Source organism: Aquarana catesbeiana, linkage group LG02 (genome assembly GCF_042186555.1).
Source record: "Aquarana catesbeiana isolate 2022-GZ linkage group LG02, ASM4218655v1, whole genome shotgun sequence".
Classification (NCBI taxonomy): Eukaryota; Metazoa; Chordata; class Amphibia; order Anura; family Ranidae; genus Aquarana; species Aquarana catesbeiana.
This window is the reverse complement of record NC_133325.1, coordinates 455,732,896-455,754,357: the sequence shown is the minus strand read 5'-3', so window position 1 is coordinate 455,754,357 and position 21,462 is coordinate 455,732,896. Positions and strand designations below refer to the sequence as shown.

The window sequence follows — 21,462 nt, the reverse complement described above, 5'->3', positions numbered from 1 at the left end:
CTAGAACAAATAACAGTGGACAGACGTTCACATTCAGCACAGTAAATGTGGATTGAAAAACTGTGCTTTATCTCTTTTATTGTGAGCTCATGTCCATCTGGTAAGAAGCTTGGATGTGGGGAAGCATTTTGGTGATTTTTTTCATCACTGAGCACTTTAAGGCACTTGGAGATTAAGAAGAGTCTGGATTATTAATGGACTTTATTGTTTCACTTATGACAAATGTTTTTTTTTTTGGTATGAATATTGATTTTATGCTTAGATTGCACAAGTATATAAGAGTTGATTATTAAATTTTGTTTATACTGCACAAGTAGATCTGTATTCAGAGATTTATATGTATAAGTTTAGCATTTAAAGGGGTCTGCACACATGTTATAGCAGCATAACACTGAAAAATGTCTGCAAAAACTGTCAGAATTATATTATTAAAGGATTAATTCATTTTACTTACTTTTGCCAAATCTTCCCGATGCATTAGGCTTCATGAACAGAGAATATAAATAATGCAGCTTTTACAGGCTTTGACTTTTTTTTTCAACCTCTAAATGCACCTCTACGGTTGTCTATGTGCCATGCACACTTAGGCTCCATTCACACCTGAGTGTATTGTTTTCAGGCAGAAAGTTGCGTGATTTTTACCGCGATTTTTGCCACGATTTTGTACAGATCAAAAGGTCTTCAATGTAAAAGAATGAAAAATGCCTGTAATCTGCCAAAAAAGAAGCTCCTTGTACTTTTTTGAGCAACGGGCGTTTTGCTTTAGGTGACAGTATGCTCAGATGTGAACAGGGCCAATGAAATGAATGGGATTTGTCTTGGTTTTTTAAGAGCTGAGGCTTAGAGCTGAAAAACGCACAAAAACACCTAGATGTGAACAAAGCCTTAGGCATTCATAGGTGTATTAGAAGAGCAGCATTTAGGGGCTGGAAAAAAAAAGTGGCAATAGCGTGTTCAGGAGAGGAACGTTTGAGCAGTAAAAATGAACATGTCTAAATGCACCTAAATCATAGGTGTGCGCAGACCATGGCATTAGGGTGTGCACCCCCCAAAGCTCAAACACACGTGTGTGTATATGTATATATATATATATATATATCTCAGTAGAGTCAAAACTTTTTTACAATTTTTCTATTTTTTACAATTTTATTTAATAATATATTATTATTATTATTATTTTTTTTGTATATACAATTTTTTAGGAGCTCCATTGGGGGACTTTGGTGAGATATCAGAGGTCTAAACAGACCCCTGATATCTCACTTTTAAGACAGAGATTCCCCAGTCCCTTCTTCTGCAGCCAAGCAGCAGGGGGAATCTGTGCAGCACAGAGTGATTAGGGTGTGCCCAGGCACACCTGGCACACCCTGTGCGCACGCCTATGACCTAAATGCATGTAAATGCACCTAAACACTAGGTATATTTAGCTCTTAAGCATTCATTTATTTTAAAGGCCAGAATAAATTAATATTGTGGCCAAATTAATGAATGAATGCCCAGTCAGGCACTGGGCCTTACAGTGTCCTTAAAGAAGAAGTAAGACCAAAGCTCTTTTGGTCCTATTTTTCCTGTGGGTCACAGGAGATCATTTAGTACTGAACTTCTGTGGCCCATATTCAGCCGACAGCGCGCTGCTGGGAGACTGAGCCAGCCACCCTGCCTCTCCCTCATACACAGCTCGACACTTCAATGGGCAGGAATAGCAGAGAGGGTCAATGAGGGGCAGAGCAGGGTGACTGACAATGACTGGCTCTCTGCTTACTAAAGACCAAGAACCAAGAGATCAGCAGTCACGTGATCGCTCGGTTCTCATTCTTAGAGCTGACAGGGTGGTTATAAATGTTTTCTTTTACATTCCTATACTTCTCTTTTAATACATCAAAATGCTGTGCTCCGTTAAAAAAAAAACGCTTACTCTTTTAGATGCACATATTATTGCTCTCCCCTCTCCATCATGCAGATGGCAGGACATACAGGGGTTGATTTACTAAAGGCATCTAGACTATGCACTTTGCAAAGTGCAGTTGCCCTCTGCAAGTGCAATTGCTCCAGAGCTTAGTAAATGAGGTAAAGCTTCACTTTGCAAAGAATACCCAATCACATGGAAGGAAAATGTAAAAAAACTGCATTTTTGCTTGCACATGAATGGATGATGAAAGTCAGCTCGTTCACAAGGTTTTGGGGTCCCTTTAGCAATGCTGGAGGACACATGCCATTATGATACCAGAGAGAAGAATCACGGAGAAAAGAGTATGCATATTAAAATGTTTTAAATAATAAAGGGCATGGGGAGTGCTACGCGAGAACCTTACCCTGGAGCTTCTCAGGTTGACGGTCAAGAAATTACTTTTTTTTATTCTAGATTTTCTTTTGTGTGTGTGTGTTTTTTTTTCATATTGTTTGCACACGTTAACTGTATAACACATATGGTAAGATGTGTTTGTATGACAAGGTTTCACAGTCAAAAGTATATAAAATATATTAATTACTATTGCAACCATAACTTGAGAATACAGATAACTCACGTGTGCTTGTTTTTAAGTATTTCAAGCATAAGTTTAAGTGCTTTGATTTCCTCTGTAAGCGCTTCTACTTGAGCATTCTGTGCAGGTTCTGGGCTCTTCTTGGATATTTGAGCATATGTACTGCTCTTTGTAGATGGAGTGGCTGATTTAATAGTGATTTTTGGGGTACTCTGTGGATGAAAACACAAGTGACTGCATTTATTGTGAAAAAAATAAAAGGTGGACATTTATCAAGCAAATCAAGCAAATTCTTATTTAGCATAGTAAATGTAACAGTTTATATATATTAACAGTATATATATATATATATATATATATATATATATATATATATGTTACCCTAACAACTAGAATCCTGAGCATCAAACTGAAACAAAGTTTGCTATGGTCTGATAGATTTACCAGTGAATGTAAATCAGATTTTATTCTAAACAGACACAAAATTAAAACGTGGTCAGGGGTAAGGGCAGGTTTTATTCTGTTAGAACTACTTAAGAGCAGTAGAAGGAAAAATATATGAAATCTGTCTCGATGCTCCTGTTTAGCATTGTTTCCTGTTGGACGGAGTTGATAACTGTCCCTCAAGGCCCTTTAAGGACATACATCCAACAGGTGTTACCTGTATGTATGCCCTAAAGGTAATGTTATGTCTATTTTCAATACAGGTGTATACAGGTTAGAGCAGGCATATATAAGGCTGTACCTTAGCTGGAGGGCTTTTAATGTGGGAATTCAACTGATCTTCTTCTTTACTGCTTACAGAGTCAGTCTACAAAAATAGAAGATTGCAAAAAGTAAACGACTTCTAATAATATCAAACAATTTCCTAATTTCTGTATATACAGAATTTTACAGTTTTCCCAAAAAAGGTGATTTAAATAAAGAGTGTATCACTCTGAATGTATATGGGTTAAAAAAGATCCCAACACAAGCACCTTATCATATGAGGCAGATTTTCAAATAGTCTAGCAAAACAAACTGACTCCTAAGAATGCTTCTTAAACACAAACACATGGCAAGCTTTACTAGCCTATAGTGGAGGTGTAGGGACCCTACCTTAAAGCCCAACTCTGGACACATAAAAACAATCCTTGCAGTGGGCCCCTATGAACAGCAATGGTTAGATGCTCATTACATTTAGAGAGTTGAAGAAAAGGCCATATTACTTATCTGGCTCCCTGCTCATCTTCTTTCTCTTAAGCTCCCATCTGTGGGTGGGGCCTTTGCATTATAACATACAGTGTAGGGCTATTAACCCTGTATTGTACGAGGTGGAGGCCGGAATGCCTGCAGAGTAGGCAGCTCTGGACTGGCTGCACAGATTAAGGGAGCCTGCTGGAGTGGGGAGTAGGATAAGTTATACACACTGTTCTGCAACCCCCTAGACTTAACAAGCTTTTAACTCTTGCAGGGTGTGTGGGGCCACCCAACTGCAGGGGTGTTTTTTTTTTTTGTGCCTGAGGTTTAAGTTTGAGTGTCCATATCCAAATGTAATGTTTTCAGCTAGGCTGTAGCAAAGCAGAGCTTTGTTTATGTTAACAGTATTCATTGGTTTTGACTTAGCTCTTACTAAACAGCACTCTTACCCTGGGGTATGAGCATTAGTGGCACTGGATTTGGGCTCCTCTTCCCAGTATATGACCCTTCTAGAAGGGGATATTGGTGTGGTGGGCCCTTGGGTGCTCATCCCCTCTGTTTCTTGAGGACTTTCTCCCTTGTTGACTTGCTGTTGCCCCCTGTGTACAGCACACTTCTCCTGATGAAGCTTTACCGCGAAACGTGTTGAGAATTCACATCCGGATCAATATGTTATGACTACAATTTATCTGTATTTTCTAATATTGAACATTTCTAACATTTAATTGATTTATGAGTAATCATTGGATGTGATATGGTGTCTGATAAATATTAGGCAGGTTTTGAGGCAGTAATGCTCTTTTTATACCCCTTTTTTAACATTCAGGGCCAGTTTACATCACATGCCAGTTTACAACACTTGCAGTTCCAGTGTGTTTGAGTTCCAGAAAAAAAAGTAGAACCAGCTGCATTTTCCTGCACTGAAACACTGTAAAATACATCAAAAACGCACTGGAACGCATTGAAATGCACCAAAAACACACTGGAACACACATTTCCTTATTTAAGGTTAAGAAAAAATTCACTGGACTGCATCACAAATGCGTCAAAAACGCGCATGCAGAAAAGCATCTGGAACAAATCTGGACTGCGTTTCTATTGTGTGAACTGGCCCTTATACTCAATAAAAATTGTTTTTATATTGTGAGTGTGGTCTATTCCTGAGATTTGCACCTTCAAAATTCCATATTTTTGCTTTGTTTCTCTCCTACAACACAAATTAGGGCAAACATACAAAATAATCAATATTTATCAGTTATCCATGAAAAGGTTTCAATAGTATAAGATGAAGTATTAAAAGTATCCCAGATATTGTCAAAGCTGTTTACACAACCAGCTGCCAAACAAACTAATTTGTAGAGGAAATATATAAAACAATGCTAACAAATGTACCCATGAATTCCAAGAAGGTGAAGTGGAGTGCTTCCTATATGGAAAATTTGTTATGTTTATTGTAAATTCTATGCACCAAAAATTAATTCCCAAGTTTTTCCGTCCATCACCCTTATCCACCTATGTTTAGTTGTGTTAAGACCTAATAACTGGAAAAGTTATTGTAAAAAACGGAATCTATAATTCTTTTAGAAACACTCTAGTGCAGGAGCGACAACTAACTAGTTGAACAACATCTGCCACAAAATAGGTGTCAGTCAACATCGCCTAATCTTTTCATGAGCTGCTTTGGCCTATCTAGCCTTAATCTACACTAAACTACAACTTTAGTAAATATTTTTAAGCACCAAACATGCTGGACTTAAAGCTTACATTGTTTACACCACTTCATTACTTAAGAACTTCATGTATTTAAGAACAGAGTATATATTTTTTACAGGGAATTTAAATAGACCCTAAAACTATTAAAGTTCACCTCTGAAGACATGACCTTGGTCTTCGGTGGCCGTTTACCCTGCATTTTTGGTCTGTCTGCTGTGGGATGTGCCAGTTTCATTGATGACACTTTAAGTCCATCTAGCGTAGAGGTATCTACAGGGTATGAAAAAAAAAAAGAACATCAGAAGATCGGTCGGCCTAAGTTAGAACTAGTTATTTCATTATAAGTTACACTGACATTAACCAATGACCCATGTAAAAGATGGGTGGCCTTTGCTCAGGACTATGTTGATGCCAGTCTGATGTAAAATCGAATATAAAGAATTAAGGACATGCAAAATTAGAAAGCGAAACCAGATAACAGACTAACCAGCACGGATTCAAATATTTAAACAGTCACTCTCTTATCTAAGAGAGTTCTTAAAAAATGGAGCTTGGTAATGGAGCAATAGGTACAGCAGCATCATAGGAGGTGAAGGAGTTAAAGTGTTACTAAACCCACAACAGTAAAACCAATCTGTATATGCAGTAAAGCATGCTTGTTATACTCACTGTGGAACCTAAGGGGTTAATCCTCTGCATTGTGTAAAAAGGCTGTTTGATCCTGTCTTCTCTGATTCTATCCTTCTTCCGTAGTCCCCAATATATCTCCTGATACAGCACAGGGGCTAGGGGACAAGCTACACACACTCAGTTTGATGTGTATTGCTAGAGGGTTTTTCTTTTCTTAGGAGAGTACATGTGATCAGCACAGGGCCAATCAGCACTGTCTGGACAGAGGGTCAGGGGTCCTGCAGCCTCATAGGACAGTCAGAGTGGAATGAAAACTCCTCCTATAAGCTTTAACCAGACACTGATAGAAGTCACAAGACTGCTCTAACTGCTGATGAGAAAAGGTATTTAGTGGTTTATATTTACTAAAACTATTGCATTTCCATGTTCTGTGTACTGTGGGAGACCAGATTTAGTGAATGCAGGATCCAGAGTTTAGTAACACTTTAATGTACAGGTAAAATACAGTGGGAAGATAGAGATGAATGAGGTTAATGTTCACATGTGCAGAATAGGGGGATGAGGGCTTAATATACAGGTCATTAGATACAGAATAGAGATAAGATGTACAGGGGAGAAAAGGAAGGTTAAAGGGTACAAAAAAAGTATCCCATGATCCACTGCCATCCCAAATTGCCTGTTTGTGCTCTAGATCTAATGAATGATAATTAATTTGTTAGTTCCTCCATCCTCCATTGTGAGTGTTATACTGGCCATACACTAGACAATTTTCTTATTCAATTTCCTTTAGATTTACTTTCCACTATGTAGTGCAAGGGCCTGCTTGATTGCAAGCAAATTGAAAGTGTTTATGTTAGAGCTCATATTATATGGTAAATGATATGCTAAAGGAAAACTGTATACAAAAAATTGTAAAATTTATGGCCAGCCTAAAAGACGGGCTCTCAGATGTAAACAGTAGTACTGTTTACATGTATGATCACTTTGATTGGTCATCACAGCAATCACACTGTACAGGGTTGTTCAGACTGAGTCTATTGAGTTTATTATTATGAAGCTTACAAACTCTTAGATATTGTGGCTGCACTAATTTTCTTTTTTTAGGCCTTCTTTCCTTTATTTTCAGCTGGTGATCTAGCCAGTAAGTCTGTTATTTTTGACAGGAAAAAAAGGTGTCCTGCAGAAGAAGCAGTTTGAAGGTTGAGACAAACCATTTACCACTGACAGGGGTCCTTACAATGATTAGCTTTTATTCATTTATGTAAAACCTTTATCCCAAAAGGGGTAAAACTGTTGCTGTAACTGCTTATAAAGTATTAGCTTCTAGTGCAGCTACAGAAACAGACAGAAAAAATAGAGGGGAAAAAGCTTTAAAAAAGAGAGAAAAATGCAGGCACCACATCCAAGGATTGATAAACTGCAATGTATTACAATTTGATTTTGGGATAATACCACTTCAATGTGCATTGGACATTTTAACTTACTTAATTCCTTGCTCTTTTCTTTCTTTTCCTCTGTTAACTTTGTCTGGGATTCTGTAGTGGACCTGTGGAATATTGATAAAGCATTGACAGTAAAGTAATCTGCATTTATCAAAGTGTTATTCAAAATAATTGTGGGCATTTCCCCATAGTTAGCAATCAGAATCAAACTTGGCAACCCTAACTATACATAAATAATGTTTAGGTAAAAAGAGGATATAATGCGATTCATAGATTATGCACATGCTTCAAGAACTTTTAGAACAACATCTGTTTAAAGCGGTTGTACATCTCAGACATGAAATATGAAAAAAAGCATATGGCCTCTTTCACATGAACGATCCGTTCAGGTCTGCCTGTCAATTTTTAGGCGGACCTGAACGGACCCTCCATAGACATCTATGGAGCGTTGGATGTCAGCAGTGACATGTCCGCTGACATCCGACCCGCTCCGATTCGAAAAAGTGTGACGGTGGAGATGGAAGTATGCGATGGAGCACCATCCTGCTGCAAAATTTGGCCTTTTTTGTGGTTGGAATATAAGAGGTAGCTAAGATTTCTTGGTATTTTAGACTATTGATGTTGCCTTCCACCCTGCAGATCCCTTGCACACCCCCATACTGGATGTAACCCCAGACCATGATTTTGCCTCCACCAAACTTCACTGTTTTCTGGGTAAATCTCGGCTCCATGTGGGTTCCAGTAGGTCTCCTGCAATATTTGCGGTGACTGTGGTGTAATTCAACAGAAGATTCATCTGAAAAAACCACCTTCTGCCACTTTTCCAGAGTCCATCCTTTTAGCAGGCTGTGGCCCTTGGCAAATGCCACACGGTTTTTCAATTGTCTTTTGTTTAGTGCTGGCTTATGGGCACTGATTCGACCATGGAGGCCATTTCGAGACAGAATCCGACAAACTGTTCTGGTTGACACAGGGACTTCAGGTGACCATGTCTCGTGGAGCTCTGCTGCAGTGGAAAATGGGCTGGCCTTGGATTTTCGAGCCAACAAACGGTCCTCTCGAGCAGTTGTCTTGCGGGTCGGCCTGACCTGGCCTTGTCCAAAACGTCTCCAGTCTCTTCAAACCTTTTTTTTATCCTCTGAACTTGACGCTGAGACACATTGAAGGTGTCTGCCACATCAGCAGTGGATCTGGTCTTCAGCCTCTTGATAATCAACACTTTAGTCTCCGGGTGAATCTTAGGCATGTTTGCAGAGGTCTAGTTGCAGTTGAGAAGGTCTAGTGTACTGGTGTTCTTTTTATACACACCTGAGACCTAATTGATCCATTATTAGTCACAGGTGAAGCTCATATAACAAGGTGACAACACTTATGTCTTGGCAAAAATTGACTCAATGGGCTTTACCAAGCTGTGAATATTAGAATACTTTTTGTCAGTTTCGTTTTGCACTGAAACATTATTACAAAAGCTGTTGGGATTAAAATGACCCATTTCTTGTAACAAAATCTTGATTAGAAATATATTTTAGCGGCACAGGTCAGTTTGTACACAAGCGACAAGACTTTTGTCAGGGACTGTACAGTCCATCATCATCCGATCCCCCCTAGGGGAGAGCGGCACTCTGACAGGTCCATCGCTGCATCAGGACTCAAAGCTCCCCTCGCTGAGCTCTGCAGAGTGTAACTTCAGTTCCCCGCCCCCTGCTTTTCAGAGCTGAGAGATTCTGTGTAAATTCTGCACTTTAAACAGCTGTAGATAAAAGAGGTTGCAGATAAACAGGTACAATCTTTGTTGGAGGATCATTGGTTTCATCTCTATGCATCATCTGGGGCTGGTGACTTCACTGAGTATATATAAGGGTTTACAACCACTTTTTAAAATATCAACACCAGATATTTTAAAAACAACAATACGTGCAGATATAGTGTTTAGGTGCGTTTAAACGCATTGAGGTGTATCTAGCGTTCTGCCAAAATGCTCCTCTCCTGAACGTGCAAGTGATGGGGTTTTTTTTTTACCTCTAAATGCTCCTGCCTCTAAATGCCTGTAAGTGCTTATGTGTGCAGGGACACATAGGCTAACAAAGAGAGGCATTTAGAGGCCGAAAAAACCTCTCATCAAAGCATCAGAGTGATATGTGCATTCCAGTCACTGATACAACTCTAATGCCCCATACACACGATCGGACATTCCGACAACAAAACTGTGGATTTTTTTTCCGAAGGATGTTGGCTCAAACTTGTCTTGCATACACATGGCCAAACAAATGTTGTCGGAAATTCTGAACGTGAGAACGCGGTGAGATGCAAGACGTACGACAAGACGAGAAAAAGGAAGTTCAATAGCTAGTGTGGCTCCTTCTGCTTGATTCCGAGCATGCGTGGACTTTTGTGCGATGGACTTGTGTACACACTATTGGACTTTCCGACAACAAGTTTTGCTGTCGGAAAATTTGAGAACCTGCTCTCAAACATTTGTGTGTGGTAATTCCGATAGCAAATGTTCGATGGAGCCTACACACGGTCGGACTTTCCAACAACAAGCTCATATTGAACATTTCCCATCAGAAAGTCCGACTGTGTGTACGTGGCATCACACAACAGCATCCTGGGAGATGGTTCGACCCCCTCTCCAGCACACAACAGGTAACATATAGGGCTTGATTTACTAGAGGCAAATAGACTATGCACTTTTGAAAGTGCAGTTTCACTCTGCAAGTGCAGTTGCCCTGGAGCTTAGTAAATGAGGGAGAGCTCTGCTGACTTTCATCATCCAATCAAGTGCAAGCAAAAATGCTGCTCTTTTAATTTTCCTTGCATGTGATTTGGTGTTTTGTCTAAAGTGAAGTTTTAACCCATTTATTAAGCTCTGGAGCAGCTGCACTTACAGAGTGCAACTGCACATTCAAAAGTGCACAGTCTATTTGCCTTTTCAGCTGCATGGACATGTTTTAACCAAAGCTATGTTGCTCAATTCGGCATAGACGCCATGGGGGAAATTTACTAAAACTGGTGCAAACCGAATCTGGTGCAGCTCTGCATAGTAACAAATTAGCTTCTAGGTTTTAGGCTACTTTCACACTGGGGCGGGGGACGTAAGCGGTAAAGCGCCACTAGTTTTAGCCGCGCTTTACCGTCGTTTTAATGGTGCTTTTCGGCCGCTAGCGGGGAGCTTTTAACCCCCCCGCTAGCGGCTGAAAAAGGGTTAAAATCGCCCACAAAGCGCCTTGCAGGTGGCTTATCAGTGCCCTTGAGTACCCATTGGTGCCACCTATCAGTGCCCATCAGTGCTGGGTATAAGTGCCCATCAGTGCTGCCTATGAGTGCCCATCAGTGCCACCTATCAGTGCTGTATATCAGTGCCACCTATCAGTGCCACTTATCAGTGCCGCCTATCTGTGCTGCATATAAGTGCCACCTCATCAGTGCCAATCAGTACTGCCTCATCAGTGCCCATCAGTGAAGGAGAAAACGTATTTATTTCCAAACTCTTGTAACAGAAACTAAGAAAAACTTTTATTTTTTCTAAATTTTCGGGCTTTTCTTTATTTATAGTGCAAAAAATAAAAACCCCAGAGGTGATCAAATACCACCAAAAGAAATAATTGAAGTGGTTAACCCTCTTGGGCACGGAGTTCACCAGAGCTTCACAGGTTGCCACTTCTCAGTGACGACATCACGGGGCTGGTGGATGTTAGAGACCTTGCGCTCCTCCACCTTCCGTTTGAGGATGCCCCATAGATACTCAATAGGGTTTAGGTCTGGAGACATGCTTGGCCAGTTCATCACCTTTACCCTCAGCTTCTTTAGCAAGGCAGCGGTCGTCATGGAGGTGTGTTTGGGGTCGGTATCATGTTGAAATACTGCCCTGCGGCCTAGTCTCCAAACGGAGGGGATCATGCTCTGCTTCAGTATGTCACAGTACATGTTGGCATTCATGGTTCCCTCAATGAACTGTAGCTCCCCAGTGCCAGCAGCACTCATGCAGCCCCAGACCATGACACTCCCACCACCATGCTTGTCTGTAGGCAAGACACACTTGTCTTTGTACTCTTCACCTGGTTGCCGCCACACACGCTTGACACCATCTGAACCAAATAAGTTTATCTTGGTCTCAGACCACAGGACATGGTTCCAGAAATCCGTGTCCCTAGTCTGCTTGTCTTCAGCAAATTGGTTGCAGGCTTTCTTGTGCATCATCTTTAGAAGAGGCTTCCTTCTGGGATGACAGCCATGCAGACCAATTTGATGCAGTGTGGGGTGTATGGTCTGAGCACTGACAGGCTGACCCCCCACTCCTTCAATCTCTGCAGCAATGCTGTCTGCACTCATACGTTAATTTTCCAAAGACAACCTCTGGATATGATGCTGCACTCAATTTCTTTGGTCGACCATGGTGAGGCCTGTTCTGAGTGGAACCTGTCCTGTTAAACCGCTATATGGTCTTGACCACCGTGCTACAGCTCAGTTTCAGGGTCTTGGCAATCTTCTTATAGCCTAGGCCATCTTTATGTAGAGCAACAATTCTTTTTTTTCAGATCCTCAGAGAGTTCTTTGCCATGAGGTGCCATGTTGAACTTCCAGTGACCAGTATGAGAGACTGAGAGCGATAACACCAAATTTAACACACCTGCTCCCCATTCACACCTGAGACCTTGTAACACTAACGAGTCACATCACACTGGGGAGGGAAAATGGTTAATTTCGCCCAATTTGGACATTTTCACTTAGGGGTGTACTCACTTTTGTTGCCAGCGGTTTAGACATTAACCTCCCTGGCGGTATTCCCGAGTCTGGTTCGGGGTGAGATTTCAGTACCAAAAGCGGTAACCCCGAGCCAGACTCGGGATTGCATCGCAGTATCCAGGCAAAGTAACTTACCTTGTCCCCTGGATCCTGAGATGTCTCCCCGCTGCCTCTGAGAGCTGTCAACTCTCTCGATTCACAGTGCAGAGTGCTAAGCTCTGTTCCCTGCGAGCGTTGCGACACACGGGGACGGAGTTCGGGCCAAATTCAAAAAATTAAAAACACACAATACATACAGTACACTGTAATCTTACAGATTACAGTACTGTATAAAATAATTAAACATCCCCTTTGTCCCTAGTGGTTTGTCCAGTGTCCTGCACGCACTTTTATATTATAAATACTGTTCTTTCTGCCTTTCCCTTTACGTCAAAAGTGGTTTTAAACCAGCAAGAAAACGGTGATAATAAATTAGAATCACTTGTAGAATTGAGCGATAGTAATTTGTCGGGAAATTCATCATCAAACACTGAAAGTAATGACAGCGACAATTCTGCAACTGAGAAAATTTCAGTGTTTTTGATTTGATTACATTATTGAATAATTTTTATTAGTATTATATTATTATTTTTTATAATTATTTATAGTTATTTATTATATTATAATTTATGATTTTGTGTTTCAAACTTTATCATACCCGGGATATCTACTAAACTCTTGTTTGGACGGATTTAGGTGTGTTATTCCTAAGAATTACAGGCCTACAATATAAAACGCCAAATTTCTGTGCAAAATAATTGTACCTCTTTCAGCACCTAAAATCTGAAATAATCATACTGCCAGTGAGGTTAATGGCTGTGTGTTGAGTTATTTTGAGGGGACAGCAAATTGACACTGTTATACAAGCTGTACACTCACTACTTTACATTGTAGCAAAGTATAATTTCTTCAGTGTTGTCACATGAAAAAATATAATAAAATATTTACAAAAATGTGAGGGGTGTACTCACTTTTGTGAGATACTGTAGGTCAGACACCATTAGGATACAGCAATCATTGGGGGGCATCGATCAATTCTGTCACACAGCTAGGTATTGCTAAACAGGAGCAGTGAGGCAGATTTGAGACAGATTTATTGTACTTATTATACTTAGGCAGCAGCAAATGCCCTATCAGCTGCTCTAAAATAGCACTACTACAAAATAAAACTTACCCCTGACTACTTCTTAATTTTGCTAAACTGCATGGTACAGTCATAAATATTGTTAAAGTATAATTTGACAAAACTTTTTTTTGGTTTAGGATAGAATAGAGAAGTGCAAGAAAACCTACCAATCTAAAAGTGCTGTGACCTATTTTGAGACCTTTACTACTTATCCTGTTGACAAAATTGTTGCCTGGACAGGAAGTGATGGTAAATCTCTCTGTCAATGGCACAACAGTAGTGTAACACTTCAAAACAGTCCAAAAGGTCCATCAGCATTTTTACTCCAAATGTGTCTAAAGTTGAAGATGACCCCCTTACTGTTAGACCTGGTCACAGCACACTCACAGGAAGTGAGGTGAAATCTTCCCAACAGTTCCACCGAACCCAATGTAGGTTCACCATTCCCTACTCTATCCAAAACAAGCAAAAACAAAGGTTTTAGGTGCAATTGTACTTATTACTACTGCTGACATATAAAGCACATCTCACTTGCTGGCATGACTGGCATTAGGTTTGCTCTTGACTGGCACTGGCGGAGGAGGTGCTGGCTTCCTTGCAGGTTGATGGGTCACTTTACTGGTTGGCTCTGCTTTGATCTCTTTTGGCTCTAAAACAGATGGACATTACATAATCAACACAGCAGAATTCCTCCATATGATAATTTCAGGAGATTATACTGTTTAAAAGTGCTATTTAACAAATAGTTAACCCAATGAACTTGATGTCACCTTCAGGATCATGGCCATTTTTTTATTATTTACAGAGTCATCAAAACCAGATAGTGTTGAAACCATAAAGCTCTTGCTATACTTCAGGTGGTGTGACTATTAGAGTTGCAGCTCTCATACACTAAAGCCATACTGTTGTTTATTGGCCCCCTCCTCTTCCTACATCCATTCACAGAAAGCCTTGCATTCTATGAACCAAATACGAGTTCTGTGAACAGACAAGGGGAGAGGGCAGTAGATCTTCTGTGTATGAGAGCCGCAGCCCTCATAGTTGCAGAGCTGACACTATAATGAAAGCTATACTACCTGCCTGGCATCATTGAACCTGTAAGGGCTCATGCACACAAAGCTAAATGCAGGGGTATGAGTGTACCATATAAAATACACCTGTATTTACAGTGCCAGGGAGCCCCAGCTGCTGTGTATTTCTGCCCATATTACTGTAATACAAAATACACAGCGCTCCTGTAATCTCATGTAAACACATGTGCTCACTATTACACATGCATACCTACCATGAGAGTGGGGTGCCATGGAAAATACTGCCATGCGCATGTAATCGCAAGCACCCATGTATTATGTCTTTTGTAAAACAGTAGTATGAACAGAAAATCAACCTCAGCTGGGGCTCCCAGGCGCTGAAAATATAGCTGTATTTTATGCTGTGCGGCCATATACCTGGATTTACATTCGTGAGCATGAGCCCAATAACAAACAAAGGGTTAAAACATAGCAACAAGGTCTAATCTATACAAACTTATATATCCTCGATCATAGCCAAATTCTCTGCTAATCAACATTTTTTTGATAAGTTGTAAAAAATATTATGTGCCAAATATTGAGTCAATCCGAGTCTGACTGAGGTTTTAAAATAAAAATGTAGTAACCATTAGCAACCAAGTTCAATCAACCTCTTAAATAAAAGCAATTGTAGCCTAAAATCTGCATGGTATGGGCTGTTGTTTGTTTTTTCATCCACAATGCTTTTTACAGTATCTTATCGGATATCCCAAAAGAGTCGATTGCTTACACCCTAAAAAAACAATCAGTGAGAAAGAGAGTATGTAGATATTCATTCATGTAGTTTTGGTTTGACTTTATTTTTCTCAGCATTGACATTTCTGTATCTCTCTGAAATTCTCAAAAAATATGCAATTACGCAAATATGCAAATTTGTACTAAAGCAAAGTCGGCCATGAGAAAAATATTTGGTGGCCATTGTTATCCTCCTTTTGAAAATGCAAGTTTACTGGCATCCAGACAACTAGTATTTTCATTAGAATATCAGTAATGGCAGCCTTCATGTTTCTCTCACAACTCTCAAGTTACCTTGAACTACTGCTCATCTCACAGATTCTCTGTGCATATTTCACAATACATGTCGATGACTCAACTCATAACTGTCGTGTACGTGAGCAATCACCTACAGTCTCTCTACCATGCTGACTTCCTGTTAGTAATTTCTTGGAAACCTCAGATAATAACTGCACTTTTTTTTCATCATATCATGTATTTGATTTGCCCTTCATTAAGATGTTATGTCATTTTTTGTAAATGGGGTCCTTAATCACTGATCAGAAAAGAAGATATAAAAGTTATGTCCTATTTGCGTGGGGCTATAATATTTTTCTTTTTTGCAAACGGGACTGCTTTGAATCAGCTGTCACAATGTCCCTCAAAATGCATGTGCCATGAGAAAAAATGAGGCGCTATCATCGTTGACCTTCAACTAGTTTGCCTGGTTGCCACACTGACCCTCTTGCTTTAATGTTTTCCAAATCACATACTCAGGAAAAAGATACAGATCAGAAAAGTCAAAACTTCTGATCTGTGTGCTTGTTCCTAGCCAGGATGTACTAAAGTCCAAGGACAAGGAGAATTATGATAGTCAAGTAACTAGCATTTTTGGGTGTTTTTTTTTCTTTTGCATTCTGAAGATTTTACAAAGGTTAATAAAACATTATACAAAATGTGAGCACAAAAAGTAAAGGACAAAAAAGATATACAAAAATTCAGGCTGTCCTGTAGACTGAATATCATCAGACGGGGCTCGCCAAGAAAGGGTAAGGTTACATAATTACATATAATACATGTCCAGAACACATTCAGTATACTTCATAAAATAGCAACTGATATGGACTCTATTATAGTGCAATACATACCTTAGATCAGAGTTCCCTGAACTTAAAGCGGACCTTCAGTCATTTTTTTCATCTTTCCATCTCAGCTGGTGAAGTTTTAGGATGGGGGGGCGCCAAACTCCGCCCCTCCTTTTTGACCCCTCTCACTTCTCATAAGCCCCACCCCTTATAGAATCCACCCACTCTGCCCCTGTATTCCACTAGCTTCCAACCATAGTGTCAGGAGTATTTAGTTCAGCATCACAGGACAGAGTATACAGCCCCAGAATTACAGAACAGGAGTATACAGCCCCAGCACCACAGGACAGAGTATACAGCCCCAGCATCCCAGGACAGAATATACAGCCCCAGCATCCCAGGACAGAGTATACAGCCCCAGCACCACAGGACAGAGTGTACAGCCCCAGCACCACAGGACAGAGTGTACAGCCCCAGCATCCCAGGACAGAGTATACAGCCCCAGCATCCCAGGACAGAGTATACAGCCCCAGCACCACAGGACAGAGTGTACAGCCCCAGCATCCCAGGACAGAGTATACAGCGCCAGCACCACAGGACAGAGTGTACAGCCCCAGCATCCCAGGACAGAGTATACAGCCCCAGCACCACAGGACAGAGTGTACAGCCCCAGCACCACAGAACAGAGTTTACAGCCCCAGCATCCCAGGACAGAGTATACAGCCCCAGCACCACAGGACAGAGTGTACAGCCCCAGCATCCCAGGACAGAGTGTACAGCCCCAGCATCCCAGGACAGAGTGTACAGCCCCAGCATCCCAGGACAGAGTGTACAGCCCCAGCACCACAGGACAGAGTGTACAGCCCCAGCATCCCAGGACAGAATATACAGCCCCAGCATCCCAGGACAGAGTATACAGCTCCAGCACCACAGGACAGAGTGTACAGCCCCAGCATCCCAGGACAGAATATACAGCCCCAGCATCCCAGGACAGAGTATACAGCCCCAGCACCACAGGACAGAGTGTACAGCCCCAGCACCACAGGACAGAGTGTACAGCCCCAGCACCACAGGACAGAGTGTACAGCCCCAGCATCCCAGGACAGAGTATACAGCCCCAGCACCACAGGACAGAGTGTACAGCCCCAGCATCCCAGGACAGAGTATACAGCCCCAGCACCACAGGACAAAGTGTACAGCCCCAGCATCCCAGGACAGAGTTTACAGCCCCAGCACCACAGGACAGAGTATACAGCCCCAGCACCACAGGACAGAGTGTACAGCCCCAGCATCCCAGGACAGAGTATACAGCCCCAGCACCACAGGACAGAGTGTACAGCCCCAGCATCCCAGGACAGAGTATACAGCACCAGCACCACAGGACAGAGTGTACAGCCCCAGCATCCCAGGACAGAGTATACAGCGCCAGCACCACAGGACAGAGTGTACAGCCCCAGCATCCCAGGACAGAGTATACAGCCCCAGCACCACAGGACAGAGTGTACAGCCCCAGCATCCCAGGACAGAGTATACAGCGCCAGCATCACAGGACAGAGTGTACAGCCCCAGCATCCCAGGACAGAGTATACAGCCCCAGCACCACAGAACAGAGTTTACAACCCCAGCATCCCAGGACAGAGTATACAGCCCCAGCACCACAGGACAGAGTGTACAGCCCCAGCATCCCAGGACAGAGTGTACAGCCCCAGCACCACAGGACAGAGTGTACAGCCCCAGCACCACAGGATAGAGTATACATCCCCAGCACCATAGGACAGAGTATACAGCCCCAACATCCCAGGACAGAGTATACAGCCCCAGCACCACAGGACAGAGTGTACAGCCCCAGCATCACAGGACAGAGTATACAGCCCCAGCACCACAGGACAGAGTGTACAGCCCCAGCATCACAGGACAGAGTATGCAGCCCCAGCACCATAGGACAGAGTGTACAGCCCCAGCATCCCAGGACAGAGTATACAGCCCCAGCACCACAGGACAGAGTATACAGCCCCAGCACCACAGTACAGAGTATACAGCCCCAACATCCCAGGACAGAGTATACAGCCCCAGCACTGACTGATGATTTTCGATCTATATCCACTTCCCCATGGTGTCTTTTGGTATGGGTCTGCGGAGAGGATGCAGTCAGTGCAGAGCTTGCTAATAAAGGTAGCAAACAGAAACATATCTTTCTCTAACTTGTGATTCATTGCTCTAGAACAGAAGGGGGACAGACTCCTCAGTTGATGTTTCAGTTGGTTTTAGCAAACAAATTGTAATGCAGGATAAAAACTTTACTTTTCCTAAGAGTCTACCAATTCTGGATTCTGTAAAAATGCACCTCTCGGGCCGTGTGCGTGTGTGTACCATCCACGGAACCACGGCTTCACTTCCGTTTTCTCACTGGCACGGGGAAACCGAAAGTGACACCGCGGCTCAGAGGAAAAGCATGTCTTACAGCGGTACCAATCAAAAAAAGGCATCAACATGAATGAAGGATTGTTCAGGCGCATTGCATCTTGCCACAATGCAGCAAAAAAACAGGCAAATGAAGCGTCTTGCCTGCAATCACGTGATTGCATAGACATCATGCTTCCCATAGTGCACTGTGTCCGGCGCTCAAACAGTGCACTTAAAGGACCTTTTTTTTGTTTTTTTTAAGGGACTTTTTTTGTTTTTTGTGAATAGCTTTGGAGGGGTGGCTCCCATGCGCCCCCTATGGACGGGCCGCCACTGTTCCATCTATTTGACCTACCTTCTGCCCTTGTTTGGATAGTAAAACTTTTTTTTTCTGCCAGTAAATACCTTATACAGAAATCCACAAAAAAAGAGTATACTCCTGTTTTTCCACCTCCCATAAAACCTCTTCCCGAATAGACATAGCTTTTGCAGATCCAGCATTGGCACGAGATATTGTGGAAGCTACATATTTACCAAGTGGCCTTTCAGACCACTCTCCTTTGTTTTTGTTGATATGTATCCCCGCTTTAAAAAATGCATCACTGTGGCGATTGGCTCCTCAGTGGTTGTCGTACCCAGCGATAGCAGAAAAAATGTAATTAATGTTAGTAGAATATTGGGAAAATAATGCTGGATCATCATTGTTAGATATGGTCTGGGATGCTTTTAAAGCATATGTGCGAGTGCAATATATCTCAAACATTGCGGCAATTAATAAGAAACAAAAGATTGATACAGAGGTATTACAAATGCAGGTAGAATTACAGAAGGAAAAATATAGCCTGGATCCTAGTATAATTATATTTAAAACAATGATGGCGGCGCAAAGGGATTTACACCTGCATATGGTGGAAATAACTAGATTAGAACTACGTATATAAAAATAGACAAAACATTTTTGAACAAGGGGATAAAAGTGGAAGATATTTGGCAAGGTTGGAGCAACAGGAACATCAGGTTACACTTATATCAGAAATTAGGACTCCAGAAGAAGAAACGGTAGTCAATCCTGAGGATATTCTGGAGACTTTCAAGAGGTATTATGGTTCCTTATATATCTTTTCCTTCTCCTCAGACCTATCCCCAGGGGAGATGTCGGACCTTTTGGACTGGATTGCCCTCGGGTGGTCGTTGGATAGGGAGAGAGAGACATTGGTTAGCCCAATCACAAGCGAGGAGATTTTGAAGACTATACATACTTTTCCAAGGGTAAAAGCCCCAGGCCCTGATGGAATCACTGTTGAACTTTATATAAAATACGGGGCCTTTTTGCCCCAAAATTAGTGGAAATATTCACAAATGGGTTGTCAAAAGGGACTCTTCCAGATTCAATGAGACAGGCACATATAACCCTTATACATAAAGAGATGAAGGATCCAAAATTATGCGCTTCTTACAGGCCAATAGCATTATTAAATATAGATATTAAAATACTGACTAAAATATTAACATCGAGAATATAACCTTTGTTAAAAACCATTATAGGTTCAGATCAGACAGGATTTATGCCTCAGAAGATGACAGATATTAATCTACATAGTTTACATACTAATATACATGTTCTAAAACAGTGGCCTCTCTGTATATAGGGAAGGCCTTTGATACTATCGAACTGCCCTTTCTATGGGAAATACTTAGAAGGATGGGATTTCCATTAGTGTTTATTAATTGGATACAAACAGTATATAATAAACCTATGTCAGCAGGGCTGCCCTCTCTCTGGCTCTCTTTGCTATAGAGCTGGTGGCAGAGGCTCTCCAGACTTCCCCTGACATTCAGGGACTACAAATTGGGGGGCTGGAGGAGAGGGTAGCTCCATATGCAGACGATATGCTGCTATTCCTTGGGGATGCGGGTCCATCGCTACAAGGAGCTTTAGATCTGCTAAATACATATTCACAATTTACAGGGCTTAAAGTAAATTGCGGTAAATCCCTACTGTTTGCGATTGATCAAGGAGTGCAGGATATGGCTTTTTCAGATTTGCCATTACAATGGGTAACAGAATTTAAATACCTTGGTATAATAATTTCACGACAGGTTGGGGATTTCTTTATGTTGAATCTAAATCCAGCAGTATAGGAATTTAAGAGGAAACTGAAGGTGTGGGGGACCTTGCCCTTTTCACTACTAGGATGCCTAAATTCAGTAAAGATGAAAATTCTTCCTAAATTTTTATATTTGTTTAGAAATTCACCACAATGGTTGCCAAAATAGTTTTTTATACAATTAAACAGTATTTTTTCCTCATTTTTATGGAGAAATAAATTACCCAGAATTAAATTAACTACACTTATGCGTCCTTATGCACAGGGGGGACTGGCCTTCCCAAACTTTAATAAGTATTATTTAGCAGCACAGCTGGTAATGGCAGGTGAATGGTTAAACCCAAATAAATTTAACCCTGCGACAATGTTAGAGGCGGCAGTGGTACACTCTACTGAAGCACTTCAGGCACTGCTGTTCTGAGGGTTAAAATCTGTATACAATCTGACCCCTTTGATGGTAACTACTATAAAGGTACGGAGAGCCAGCTTAGCGGGCGGGGATATGTTAAGGAGATTTGGTCTCCAAATACTTCTCTGTGGAGGAATCCTTAGTTGCCTCATTTAAATATCCAAGATCCTGGAGCTTGGACTAAATTTAAGGTTAAAAAGTTATCCCAGGTGGTGCAGGGAGAAACAATTAATTAAATAGAGAGATATGGGGATTCCCTTTCCAGATACTAGTCTCACTTTGAGACAAGCTTATACAATTCAAGATACCATGACC

The 21,462-nt window shown here is 41.5% G+C and overlaps 1 protein-coding gene across 2 annotated transcripts in view; it reads right to left on the bottom strand.

The window, feature by feature from the left end:
* SH3D21 (SH3 domain containing 21) overlaps nt 1–21,462 on the bottom strand; it is a 178,217-nt gene that overhangs the window by 13,180 nt on the left and 143,575 nt on the right. For both annotated transcript variants that reach the window (XM_073615621.1, XM_073615620.1), the window contains exons 12-16: nt 13,890–14,007; nt 7,490–7,551; nt 5,530–5,645; nt 3,229–3,294; nt 2,526–2,695 (exon numbers count right to left, since the gene is read on the bottom strand). In XM_073615621.1, coding sequence (XP_073471722.1) covers nt 2,526–2,695; nt 3,229–3,294; nt 5,530–5,645; nt 7,490–7,551; nt 13,890–14,007 — 532 coding nt within the window. The remainder of the gene's footprint in view (nt 1–2,525; nt 2,696–3,228; nt 3,295–5,529; nt 5,646–7,489; nt 7,552–13,889; nt 14,008–21,462) is intronic.